This window comes from Notechis scutatus, chromosome 4 (assembly GCF_049901735.1).
Source record: "Notechis scutatus isolate UNSWTSFEM ecotype Mainland chromosome 4, rNotScu1.2, whole genome shotgun sequence".
Classification (NCBI taxonomy): domain Eukaryota; kingdom Metazoa; phylum Chordata; class Lepidosauria; order Squamata; family Elapidae; genus Notechis; species Notechis scutatus.
In genome coordinates, this window is record NC_142012.1 from 26,361,456 (window position 1) to 26,374,050 (window position 12,595).

At 36.0% G+C, this 12,595-nt stretch overlaps 1 protein-coding gene across 7 annotated transcripts in view; it reads left to right on the plus strand.

Moving 5' to 3' along the window:
- The window catches only part of ANK2 (ankyrin 2), a 279,598-nt gene that overhangs the window by 250,534 nt on the left and 16,469 nt on the right, over positions 1-12,595 (plus strand). For 6 of the 7 annotated variants that reach the window (XM_087962977.1, XM_087962978.1, XM_087962976.1 and 3 more), the window contains 4 exons: positions 539-560; positions 3,202-9,108; positions 10,454-10,528; positions 12,064-12,195. In XM_087962977.1, the coding sequence (XP_087819103.1) occupies positions 539-560; positions 3,202-9,108; positions 10,454-10,528; positions 12,064-12,195 (6,136 nt within the window). The remainder of the gene's footprint in view (positions 1-538; positions 561-3,201; positions 9,109-10,453; positions 10,529-12,063; positions 12,196-12,595) is intronic. The other variant, XM_087962979.1, reaches the window with a different exon arrangement.

Genomic DNA, 12,595 nt, shown 5'->3' on the forward strand with positions numbered 1-12,595 from the left:
ATAGATTATTCTCTGGCAAAACATGGCAAAAATATAAATATAAATGCTTTGAATCTTTAAAGAAGACTTTAGACTATTTTTAGCTGTATCGTATATTCCCATTTTTGCTATTAACTTCTCAAAATACTTTCCTAAATGCAAGTTAAAAATAACCTACTTTCCATTTCTGTATTATTTACCATCTCACCCTGACCAATTCAATGGCTTCTGCCCTCACTTTTTAACATCTAGTATAAATACAGACAATTAACCATTAGCATTGTGTGTGTAAATTGAATTCATGATCACTAATGACTTAAAAGCATGGCTAATTCTACCACTCTTAAGTAACTAACTTAACTGCAAACCTAAGAACATTTATCAAGAAAAATTCAGTTTGGTTCTTCTTTGTATGAGAATATTTAGAATTGAGCTGTTAATTTCATGTGCATTTGTAAAATGAAAGATAGTAGCCTAAAGTATAGTTCAGGATAATAGTTTCCATTGGTTATTGTAACATTATATTTCTATAACCCATTAATTCTTTGTTTTCTTTCAGACTGACATGACATCAGAAAAACGTAAGATTTTAATAAAACTATTATGGTCTGCATGTATTATCTAATAAAGCATGAAAAGGATTGTAAATTTTAATTGCCACTGGTGATCATATTAACTTTATGAATATAAGATTATAATACTCTAACTATAGTCTGTAGATGAAACCTGTTATTTTGTTATTAATAATTTAAAATTAAAATATTTAGTTCATCTAAGCATTCTCTTTTTTTTTTAAATTACCTGGTAACCCTGCTATTGCTGTTAGCCCTCTATATACTGTAACACCTTCCCCCTCTTATTTTAAGTATGTGACCTGAATTCATTTCATTTCATAAACTAATTACAGTATCACTTTTAAAAATTAAAATATTCACACTGTCAAAACTCATCATAAAATTATTCACATGAAAATCCCTAGGTGCTAGTATAAAAGTGATACTGTTAACAGTAACAAAGATCTTTAAACCATCTATCTGTGTCTTAATACTCTGGTGAAGTATTTCTCTGGGGAAAAAATCATCTCTTAGAATTTTGTTTGCTGGAAATGAATTATTTTTGCCACAAATGAGGATAAAGTTAGGTGATCCTGGCAACTTCCTGTACAAATCTATGCCATTTTCTTGAAAACATGTTTGGACGTGGTTTGCCATTGCCTTCTTTCTAGGGCTGAGAGAGAATGACAAGCCTAAAGTCACCCAACTGGTTTTATGTTTAAGTCAGGACTAGAACTCACAGGCTCCTGGTTTCTAGTCTGGTGCCTTTGATCTCTACACCAAACTGACTCTCTACATCATGCTACAAATGGCTATTTGAAACAGGCATTCATGTGCTAGAGTGCCAGATATATGTTGTGTATCTTGTGATAGCTGCTGAAAAGTATACAGAGAATTAAGTCACATTACAGAAACAGGTAGTTGAGACTAGTCATCCAACAAACCTATCTAAATCAATATAATAGTATGTGGGAGTGACCTTGGGAGGCAAAGCAAAGAGAGCAATGTAGGGAACAATTTGATAAAAAGGAGCTGAGCCTTCGGCAGGAAGAGCCTTCAGCAGGGTAAGAGGCTCAAAAGAGTCCCTCCCTAGTTTCTTGGCCTGTAAAGGAGATAAATCTACATAAAAGATTTGTTAAGATAACTTTACAGTAAAACACAATTAGCCCAGCTGGTTGTATTTGCTATCTGGTTTACTTTATAAGGTTGTCAATCAGCTGCTAACTCAGTCAAATCTTATTTGACAATTGCAGCAGCTAAATCACACCTTGTTATTTGGCGAATAAATCTACTTTATTCAAGAAGTAGATATAGTACTTTATTTATATATACCATGACCTGTTCTACTAGAAGACTACTAGTAAGCTTTCATCAACAGCAATTAGAATGAACTCTTCAATATCACAAAAAAGAAAAGAGAAAGAAAAACAAGTTGAATATATACAAATAGCATTGGGCATATCTCTAATATCCACAGCCCACAGCCACAGCTGGCTGATCATGAAAAAAGACAGACTGACAAACTAAATTCCAAATAGCTATATAGCCCTTGATTTCTCTAAAGGGAGCCTTACTGCAAAACTTTTAATCTTTATTCTTGTCATATCCAATGGGTTTTTTTTTCCAAATCAGATATGAAGTATACTGGATATAGAAAGTCAAACTTCACCACAGTATTTTCCTCATGGTTTAATTCCATTTTAATTTTTAACCTTTAATTTTTATTGGGCTTCTTTTAATGTAAGAATAGTTACCCTGCAATGTATGCAACAGCTTTGCTTTGCATGGAAATAACTTGGCTTACATATATATATATATATGTGTATGTATATATCGTGTGTATGTTTGTGTCTGTATATCTCTGTATGAATGTTTCTGGTTGCCATTCATTACATTTTCTCCCTGAACATTTGAATTCTCTGTTCTATAGTGGTGGTGTTTTAATTAACCCCCCTCCCCTTACTTTCCCATCTTATTTACTTATTTATTTCAATATGAGGATGTTCCAAAATAGGACCATGCCTCTTGAAATAAGTCTTGTATCTGTGTCATTATTTGGATGTAAGATTCCCCTTAGATGAAATGCCGGTTTGCAGCTACCTCAGATATCAATGTATTTCATTTATTGTAAAGTATTGTAGAATTAAATGTAAACATAGATATTTTTACTTTGATTATTGAATCATGTTTATATAATAACTACTTATGGTTCTGAAGTTTGCTACCACTGGCTTTCTCTTTGAGGATATCAGTTTTCAACCAATTACAATCCTTTTTTTGTTCTGTTTTTATTTTAGCATTGATCTGTAACATCTGAACAATCTTGAGATATCTATTTTTGTGTAAATTCCACACTTTCTTTTCCTTTCCTGAATTTGTTTTTATGGTGTCTTGGTTTATAAAAGCTTTGGTGTTTGTGTGTATGGATGTGTTGGACTGCAAAACTAAGCAAGTTATTTCCTGCTTACTTTCCTTTTCAGTTTTCCCTATTAGCTTTGCTTTGCTTTTTTTTTCCACCATCAGATTTGTGGACCCACCATTCCCAGACCATTTTGTTGATCCTCCTACTGCTGCAATCAAAAACAGTCATTTCAATCCTGATTACATTTGACAATCTCTATTTTTGATTTCCATTTATTTCCAATGTTTTCCCCTATTTCCATCAAAGATGATGACGAAACAGAATCTACAGAAACATCTGTCCTGAAAAGCCATCTTGTCAATGATGTTCCTGTTCTAGCAAGTCCAGATTTGCTGTCTGAAGTCTCTGAGATGAAACAAGATTTGATAAAAATGACTGCAATTTTGACAACAGATTCTTCTGAAAAAACAGATTCTATTAAGGTGAAAGATCTTACAAAAGCTGCAGATGAAGAGCCTGGAGAACCGTTTGAAATTGTGGAAAGAGTTAAAGAAGACTTGGAAAAAGTGAATGAAATTCTAAGAAGTGGGAGCTGCCCCAAAGAAAAGCCAGCTTTGCAGAGATCTGCTTCTGAGGAAAAGTTGGTGGAAGAAGATTGGGTTCTTTTAAGTGATGAAGAAATTGAAGAGGCCAAGCAAAATGCTCCTTTGGAAGTTTGTGAGCCTATTTGTGTAGAAAATAGAATAGGCAAAGGAAAATCAAAGAAAGAAACAAAAGACATGACAGGAATGATTGATTATCTCAGCGAGGATCTAAAAGTTTATGTGTCTTTGAATGAAATGCAACCGCAGCCATTTCAAGAAGATATAGTAGAAGAAAGATTTGAAGCTGTTGTTGTAAGCAGAGGTTCTGAAGCAGGTAAAAAAGACAAAAAGAAGCAAGATCAATGCAAACCTACCCTGGAAATTAAAAAACCTGTTAGAAAGAAATTAAAAGATAAATTAAATCTAAAGGTTGAAGAAACCCAAGGAAAGGATAAGCCTTCGGGGCTAAACAAATTCAGTTCAGAGGAATCTTTAGATGAAGAACAACTATTATCTACTGCAGAGCCTGTGAAAGATACTGCTGTGTCTCCAGTTATAGAAGAAACCCCTATTGGGTCAATTAAAGATAAAGTGAAAGCTCTTCAGAAGCGAGTAGAAGATGAACAGAAAGGCCGTTCAAAGTTGCCAGTTCGACTTCAAGGAAAAGAGGCATCTGAGAAGCCTGTTACAAAGCCATCACAGACTAAAAAGATTATTTGTAAAACAAAACCTCCAGGTTCTCCCTCTTCCACAAAGACTTCAGCTTCTCCATCAGCCACAAAGATTCCACCTTCTCCAAAGACTTCTGCTGCTTCTTCCTCTCCTTCTAAACTGTCATCTCCTTCTACTAAGAAGCCAGCTGTTTCTCCTACCACAAAAAAGCCAACTCTTTCTCCCACATCAAGGAAGTCACCAGTTTCTCCCACAGTTAAAAAGCCATCGGTTTCTCCCACAGCTAAAAAACCTCCTGTTTCTCCTACATCCAAGAAGCCTTCTGTGTCACCATCTTCTAAAACAGAAAGAATTGAGGAAACTATGTCTGTTCGTGAACTAATGAAAGCTTTCCAGTCAGGTCAAGACCCATCAAAGCATAAAGCTGGACTTTTTGAGCATAAGTCTGTAAAGCAGAAACAACAGGATTCTGACAAAGGGACAACTAAAAAAGGAGCTACTCAGGCAGAAAGTGAAGAGAAGCTAGCATTAACCTCTAGAGACACACATAAAAAAGACAGTCCTAAAAGCAAAAAGAACCAGGAACCTCAGGCAGAGGTAGGTTTGCAATCTAAAAAAATCACGCAGAGTATACCTCATATAATCTTGAAGAAAGATTTAATGACAAAACCACAGAGTGACAGAAAAAAAGAACCTCCTGTCATTGTTGAAGAAAAATCCAAAGATGTAGCCCTGACATTTGATGACCAAGGAGATACTGAGCTTCAGATTAGTCCAGCTAGAAAGACATCAACTGATTTTTCCGATGTCATAAAAGAAGAGCTGGAAGATAATGATAAATACCAACAGTTGCGGCATATTTCAATTACAGAGGAAGGTGAGCTTCACTTAGATCAAGTTCTGACCAGTCCATTCAATGTTACATTTCCATCAGAACATGTGAAAGATGGGTTTTTGCCCACACTCTCCTTGCAAAGTGGTGCTTTGGATGGCAGCTCAGAAAGTCTTAAACATGAAGGCGTAGCAGACTCTCCAATTGGTAGCTTGCTTGATGGAACTCCCCAGAACAGCTCTGAGGAAAGTTATAAGCATGAGGGCTTGGCAGAAACTCCAGAAACAAGCCCCGAGAGCCTTCCATTTTCATCTAAGAAAACAGAGACTGCTGACCAGATGGAAGAAACTATATTAGCCAGTGCAGTGCAGAGGACTTCAGAAACGCATTCACCAAGGGGGCTTTCTCCAACAGAAAAGCAAATTACTATTTGTGACAAAGACCTAAAAGATATGACAGAAACCACAGAATCCCATTCCCATCATATGTCAGAAGAACACTCCAAAGGCCTAGATTCTAGCTCAACTCTGATTGATAAAGATGCTCTCCATGATAAATCATCAGTGCTGGCAGATCAAAGACATTTAACTAAATTAGCTGAACCAACTGATTCTTTTATTGAAAAAGATGAGGATACATCCTTTGAGCCATATACCATTAGCAGAGGACTAGAGCTTTCATTTCCTAGCCATGAGGGAGAAGGTCTTAGCCCAGCTGCAGATGAATCCATAGCTATAAGTCATAAAGATTCATTGGAAGCAAGCCCAGTGTTGGAAGATAATTCTTCACGTAAAACACCCGATTCCCTTGAGCCTAGTCCAACCAAAGAATCCCCCTGTCGTGATTCTCTGGAAAGTAGCCCTATAGAACAGAAATCAAAGGCTGGCTTCCTTCCAGGTCCTGGTCCAATTCAGGCTGCCCCTGCTAAAGCTGAAAACTTCCCAGAACTAGCAGCTGTACGATCTAGACTCTTACGTGATCCTGATGGAAGCGCCGAAGATGACAGTTTAGAACAAACATCTCTTTTGGAGAGCTCAGGAAAAAGTCCTCTTTCACCTGAGACTCCTAGCTCTGAAGAAATTAGCTATGAAATCACACCAAAAATAACTGAATCACAGATTCTTGCAAATATACCCAAGTCCGCAGTAATTCCTGAGGTTAATGAAGACGATTCAGAAGATGAACCAAAGAAAAGAGTCACTCCAGAAGAGGAGATGTTTAAAATGGCGGCCAAAATTAAGATGTTTGATGAGCTGGAACAGGAAGCAAAACAAAAGAGGGACTATAGAAAGGATTTCAAACAAGATGATATTTCAGCTTCTGATTTAGAAGGTGCTTCTGAAACTGAAAGGCTGCCTTCAACAACTCTAGAAGATAATGCTTTATTATCTACAATAATGTCTTCTGGAGTTGTATCTAGAAAGAGCTCTTCATCCTCAGAAAGTGAGCCAGAATTAACAAAGCTGAAAAGAGAAGCTGATTCTGGGCTGTTAATGGAACCTACAATGAGATTGCAACCTTCTTCACCTCATCTTTCCAATATGGATTCTAGTTCCAGTCCTGAAGAGACAGGATTTCAGCCTATAGAGTCTAAGCAGCAAGCATTCAGTACTGAGGAGGATAACACAGAATCTGATAAACCAACGGAGGAAACCAAAATGTCGTGTGATACTTCACTTGCTTCTGATGCCAGTATCATAGCACAGGCTAGTGAATCAAAGTGCTATAGTACAGATGAGAGTGACACAGTTAGTCCTAATGGCCCTATGATGCCACCTGAGGAATCTTTCTACCATTCTGCTGATGATGATGCTCAAAAAATTACTGAATTATATGAAACTTCAGTGGCATCATACCAGCAGGATGATTCTTTAAAAGATAGTGTAGCTTCTGAAGGGGTAATACCAAATGACTTAGTTAGCATGGAAGGAACTTCAGAGGGCTCCTGTACATCTGGGACTTCTCATTGCTGTGTTTCACAAAATAATGTATTGGCTACTAATGTTTCACCTGACCACTCCCCTTTGGGAAGTGATATGGCTGGAACAGATCATAGGTTAGAGATCACAGACAGGGCTTTTCCTAGCATAGAGAACACCACGGAATTTTCATCTCCAACAACCCCAAAAAGTAAATATGAAAGTGATATAGAAGAATTTGGCAAAAGTAGTGGTTTGCCTATAACAAGCCCTTATGAAAATGTCCCTTCACAACATTTTTTTACTAATGATGAAATTAGTACAGAAATTAATTTAAAAGCAAGAATAGACCAGTCATTTGATGAATATTATTGTGATAAAGAAAGCACTAAAATGACTGAAGGTAGAAGCATGAATTCTCTTTATAGAACACTGTCAGAAGGTTCTGAAGTTCAGGTCCCAGAAGGTATTTGTATGGAGATAGAATCCAAGCAAGTGGACACTTTTCATAAAAGACCAGCTTCAGCATCTTCGGCATCAGTCTCTACATCACTTGATGAAGCTGCTCTACAAGATATCAGGTATGAAGCTGAAGAAATAATTAGCCAAGTAATTATCACTAGGACAGATGTGGATTCTGACAAGTGGAGTCAAATTCGTGAAGATGATGATGCTTTTGAGGCTAGAGTGAAGGAGGAAGAACAAAAAATATTTGGCTTAATGGTAGACAGGAGATCACAAGGCACCACACCTGATACAACACCAGCCAGAACACCTACAGAAGACGGGACTCCTTCCAGTGAACCAAATCCCTTTCTTTTCCAGGAAGGAAAATTGTTTGAAATGACAAGGAGTGGTGCCATTGATATGACTAAAAGGAATTATTCTGATGAAAGCTTAGACTTTTTCCAGATGGGAGAGCCATCTCAGGAAGAAGTATCATTATCTGAAGAAATGAGAGAAGCCGAAAGCCTAGAATGTCCCTCTGAGGAACAAACTTCTATTTCAGTTGCACCTTCTGAATTTAATAAAGCAGAAACAGCTGTGAAAAGTCCCCTTATATTTGTATCAGAGGATGAGACTGCTGCTTTATGTAGCACAAAAGAAGATGTTAAATCTCGAATTCCTATTAAAATGGGTATTTCAGCCTCTTCAAAATCACCAAAGAAAGAAAGAACAGCTTCTGATCATGACCTTCCCTCTAGTGAGACATTTGATAGCTCCCAGATGCCTTGTCCTATCTCTCCTGAGCAGACAGTGATTGATGTACACTTAAATTTTTCCACAGTCACTAGGTCTGTTTGTGCTGACAAAGAAGATGATTCCCCAGATTCCTCCCCAGAGGAACAGAAATCTGTGATTGAAATCCCCACAGCTGTCATGGAGAGTGTGCCTTCTAGTGAAAGCAAATCCAAAATCCCCATTAGGGCTACTCCAGCTACATTCCCATCATCAGATAAGTCAGAAGCTGAGAGCCTTTCTTCAATTGGCTTCCTAGACAACCTGGAAGAACCACAGCATGATGCTTCCAAACCAAAAACTAAAATTCCAGTTAAGGCAATTTTTCAAAGAGGTGAGCAAGAATCTAATTTAGAAACAGAAACACCTGCCTGGCAGTCAGAATCAGCTAAAGTCCCTGATGTAACCGGCAAGCTACCTATGAAACAAGACGTTAGGAGCAAATCTGAATCTGATGCCAGTGCCTCCATGGACTCAAACGCTAAGCATTCAGTCAAAGCTAGAAGTTACACTGAGGCAGAAGCAGAGACCAGAGAGAGGGTGGGTGAGATGAAGCTTGAACTAGAATCAGATGAGTTGATGACTGCCCGACCAAAGATATTTTCTTCACGATTACCTGTTAAGAGCAGAAGTGCCTCAGCTTCCCGAAATGCTGTTAGTCCCTCAAAAGAAAGTAAGGAACATTTTTTTGAGCTTTACAAAAATTCCATAGAATTCTTTGAGGAGATTAGCGATGAAGCTTCCAAGTTAGTGGATAGACTTACACAGTCAGAGAGAGAACAAGAGTTAGTTTCAGATGATGAAAGTAGTAGTGCCCTAGAAGTTTCGGTTATTGAAAATGTGCCATCCATTGAGACTCAGCAGTCACTTGCCGAGGACATCTTTGACACCAGGCCCATTTGGGATGAGTCCATTGAGACTCTGATTGAACGTATTCCTGATGAAAATGTCCCTGACCATGTTGAAGGTATTTGCCAGCCACTGGGTTCCCTTTGCTAGTACGCATGTCATAAATCGCAAGGTTTTGCCTGTTTCTTCTATTTTATTCCTTGCTCTGCTCTTGGTGCGTGGTTCGTGTGTTGTTTAAAAAGCTTCCTATGTTTATTAATGTGCTTTGTGTGAGCTCCGTTTGTTTTTGTGTTTTTTATGTATTTTACTGTCTCTGAAACAATCTCAAGATTGCACAATGCAAATGTTCACGGAAAGCATAAATATAACAAAATAAGCTTTCTCACGTGAAAAACACACACTTCCTTAATGTTGTAGTAACACTAATAAACTTATAACATTATTTCATTTGTAGTACAACTGACCAATGCAAGTTTTAGTTTTTGAGTTTTCATCACTCTGCTTGAATCTTTTTAATGAAATATTTTTGACACAGAAAAAGACAGGTAAGATTACTATTTCTGGATATGTAGATCCATTTATATGTGTCAAAGTTATCAGAATCTAGAAACATACTGAACTTTGCTTCCATAATTAATTGAAGGCTGTTTTCAAATACTGAATGTACTGATTCAGTCCTATAAAATTTAGAGAGGAATGTTCATGTACTTTTCCCCCCTTAAGAATCCACTCCTACAGTAGTACTATAGAGTACTAAGGAAAAATGATAGTGGAATTATGAATATATTTCCTAATAGACTTTTTGAAGATCTAAAATATGTCTATGGGAAAACAAAAACTCAAACTTTGCTGATATTGCCTTGGCTTTTGGATATATCTATTTTTCCTGCTGCTTTTATGCATATTTTCTCCGAACAAGTTTGTACTTGCTTTTCCATGCCTACTTTTGTGAAGAAGGAAAAAATTGAGGGGGGAAAACATGAAATGTTGGGTTAAATATATGATTTAATATATCATCCTGACATAATAATTCATAATTTGCTGTAACTGTTAGAAGTTGTGTGGCTTAAAATGTAGTTCAGTGTTTGAGAAGAAGACACAGAGTGATTCTAGAGGCCACAAATATGCATTTAATTTGTTAACCGAAGTAGCATGGAAAAATAACATCTCTGTCCCAGCAAAATATTTAGTTTCCCTTTGTTTTATTTTATTTAAAATAGATGGGAACTTACATAAAATTTAGGACAGTGTTTCCAATAACATATTGATGCATATTTTTGAAAGAAATTCTTAATGATTGCTGAAGAGTAGAGTATTTTAAATTTAGTCATTTATCAAGGCCTTTAATTCACTTAAAAGCAGCTACTGTTCTAAAAACACTGGCCTATTTTATGAAGACTCCTTTCATTTTTAAAAAATTATTTTTATACAAATAAATAACTGTCCTATTAATCTTATTTTAGAACAACAAGATGATCAGGAAAGACTAGAAGAAAGATTAGCACATATTGCTGATCATCTTGGATTCAGCTGGACAGGTAAAGTATAATCTTGGAGAGATCACAGTTGTTAATTGTCAGAAACAACACTACTGAACAGTTGTAATTCAAAAATGCTAATAGCAATCCAATCTCTCCCTTGATTTTAACTCTTCTCTGAATCACTATTCAGTAAAATGTGATGAAGTTTTAGTACTATTAGCATGGTGTAAATTTAATTGGTATATCTATGTATACTTCCTTGCTATATAAATATGAACACATGAAGTTATAACACTGGGTTCTAAAATAAATATGTCCTAAAATAAATATACACTATTATTATTACTAACAATCTTTGCTGACTCACTGTGGTTCACAAAATACCAAAATACTATAAAATGCCCACAGTAAAGAAAAAGCACCATGTCCATTTAAAACCACCTGAGAACATCAGATAGTTTTTTTTTAAATAAACAAATGGAAATCTAAACAGCAAAATTTATCATTTCCTAAAAACGTTTTGGAAAAGTTCAGTGTTTAGTAATTTCCAAAAAGCCATTGCCAAGGAGATCAAGCTAACATGTTCCCCATAGTCCCTCTCTGAGGAATGTGGATAGTTTTAAAAAATTGAGAAACAAATATGAGGGGAAAACAGCATTTTCTGTTCTCTCACAAAAATGCCACTTCACAAAATTGGGCTATTGTAATGCAGTGCAAAATTGGGCCACCAAAATGCAGCATAAATATAATTATGTTTTATTGTTAGAATAAAAAGGAAAGGCGGACAAAGAAAATAACAATTCTAATTATAAATCCTTCAGTTCTTCTTGAGATGCACTAAATATGAATGATCTGTTTTGCACATAGTAGAAGACCAGCTGATCTATGTACTTAAGGAGTAATGCAGATGTATTATTGTTGTTTTGAATTAAGGTTAATAGAAACTGGGCTGTATTTCTAAAAAATACTTAAATATAGTTTGAACCCATGTGTAAGTTTTCCATAAAAACAGTAGAACGTTAGTCTCATAAGGTACATTTTAAAAGTACATTAAAGGTAGATGCATTAAACTTATTGGAGTCTTAATGCACCTATTTGAATTGCATACTCATATAATCTAGCAATTTTCCCTCAAAATTTGATGGTTGTAGAATGGGAGCCCAGAAGAATGAAAAAGGGGTAGACAGAGTGCCACTCCTGATCTGAAGCTACAGAGAATTGTTCAATTAAATAAACATTATGGTAATAGTGAGCAAATGCAGTATAGTAATTATAACTGGCTTGCAACTGTATAAGTCATAGTTCAAGTATAACCTTAAAAATGTTCCATATATATAGTAAAGAAAAACATTATCTATAATTTTGGCAATGCTGTTAAGTATTATCAGAACTACCTATGTATGTATCTGGACAGAGGGAGGGAGGGAGGAAGGGAGGGAGAGAGAGAAATCGATATATAGATGTGTGTGTGTCTATGTGTTTACTGGGTTTATTCTGAGGTGAGTATAGAATTGTAATCTAATCGTAGCAATAAGTGATATTTATAAAGAATTGCAACTGGTCAAAATTATCTGAATACTTTGTGCTTACAGAGCTAGCAAGAGAATTGGATTTCACTGAAGAACAAATTCATCAAATTCGGATTGAGAATCCTAATTCCCTTCAGGATCAGAGTCATGCATTACTGAAATATTGGCTGGAAAGAGATGGAAAGCATGCTACTGGTATATTTATTTTAGCAGTTACCATCCTTCACTCCTCTTCTATTCTGACAGCCAAGTGTACCTAAGAGAATGCAAGTGTCATGCAAAAGTAAACCAATATAAAGCTCCTACATATACACAAGGACACTCATACTAAGTATGGACTGCTATAGATGATAATTATCTATGATCTAATCTGCCTCTAAATGTAGCTACACTGTCTACTGAGATTACAACACTGATGAAAATGACTTCTAATATTTCTTTTTTCTATGTTCTCAATGATATAGAATTGTTCATATCCCAATGGTATAAATTAACATGCCCATATTCTGTTTATATGCTTTTCTTGAAAGACAAATAATAACTTGAAGGTAGTATGGTTTTAAACTATAAAATGATTCAAGTAGAGTAGGATAAC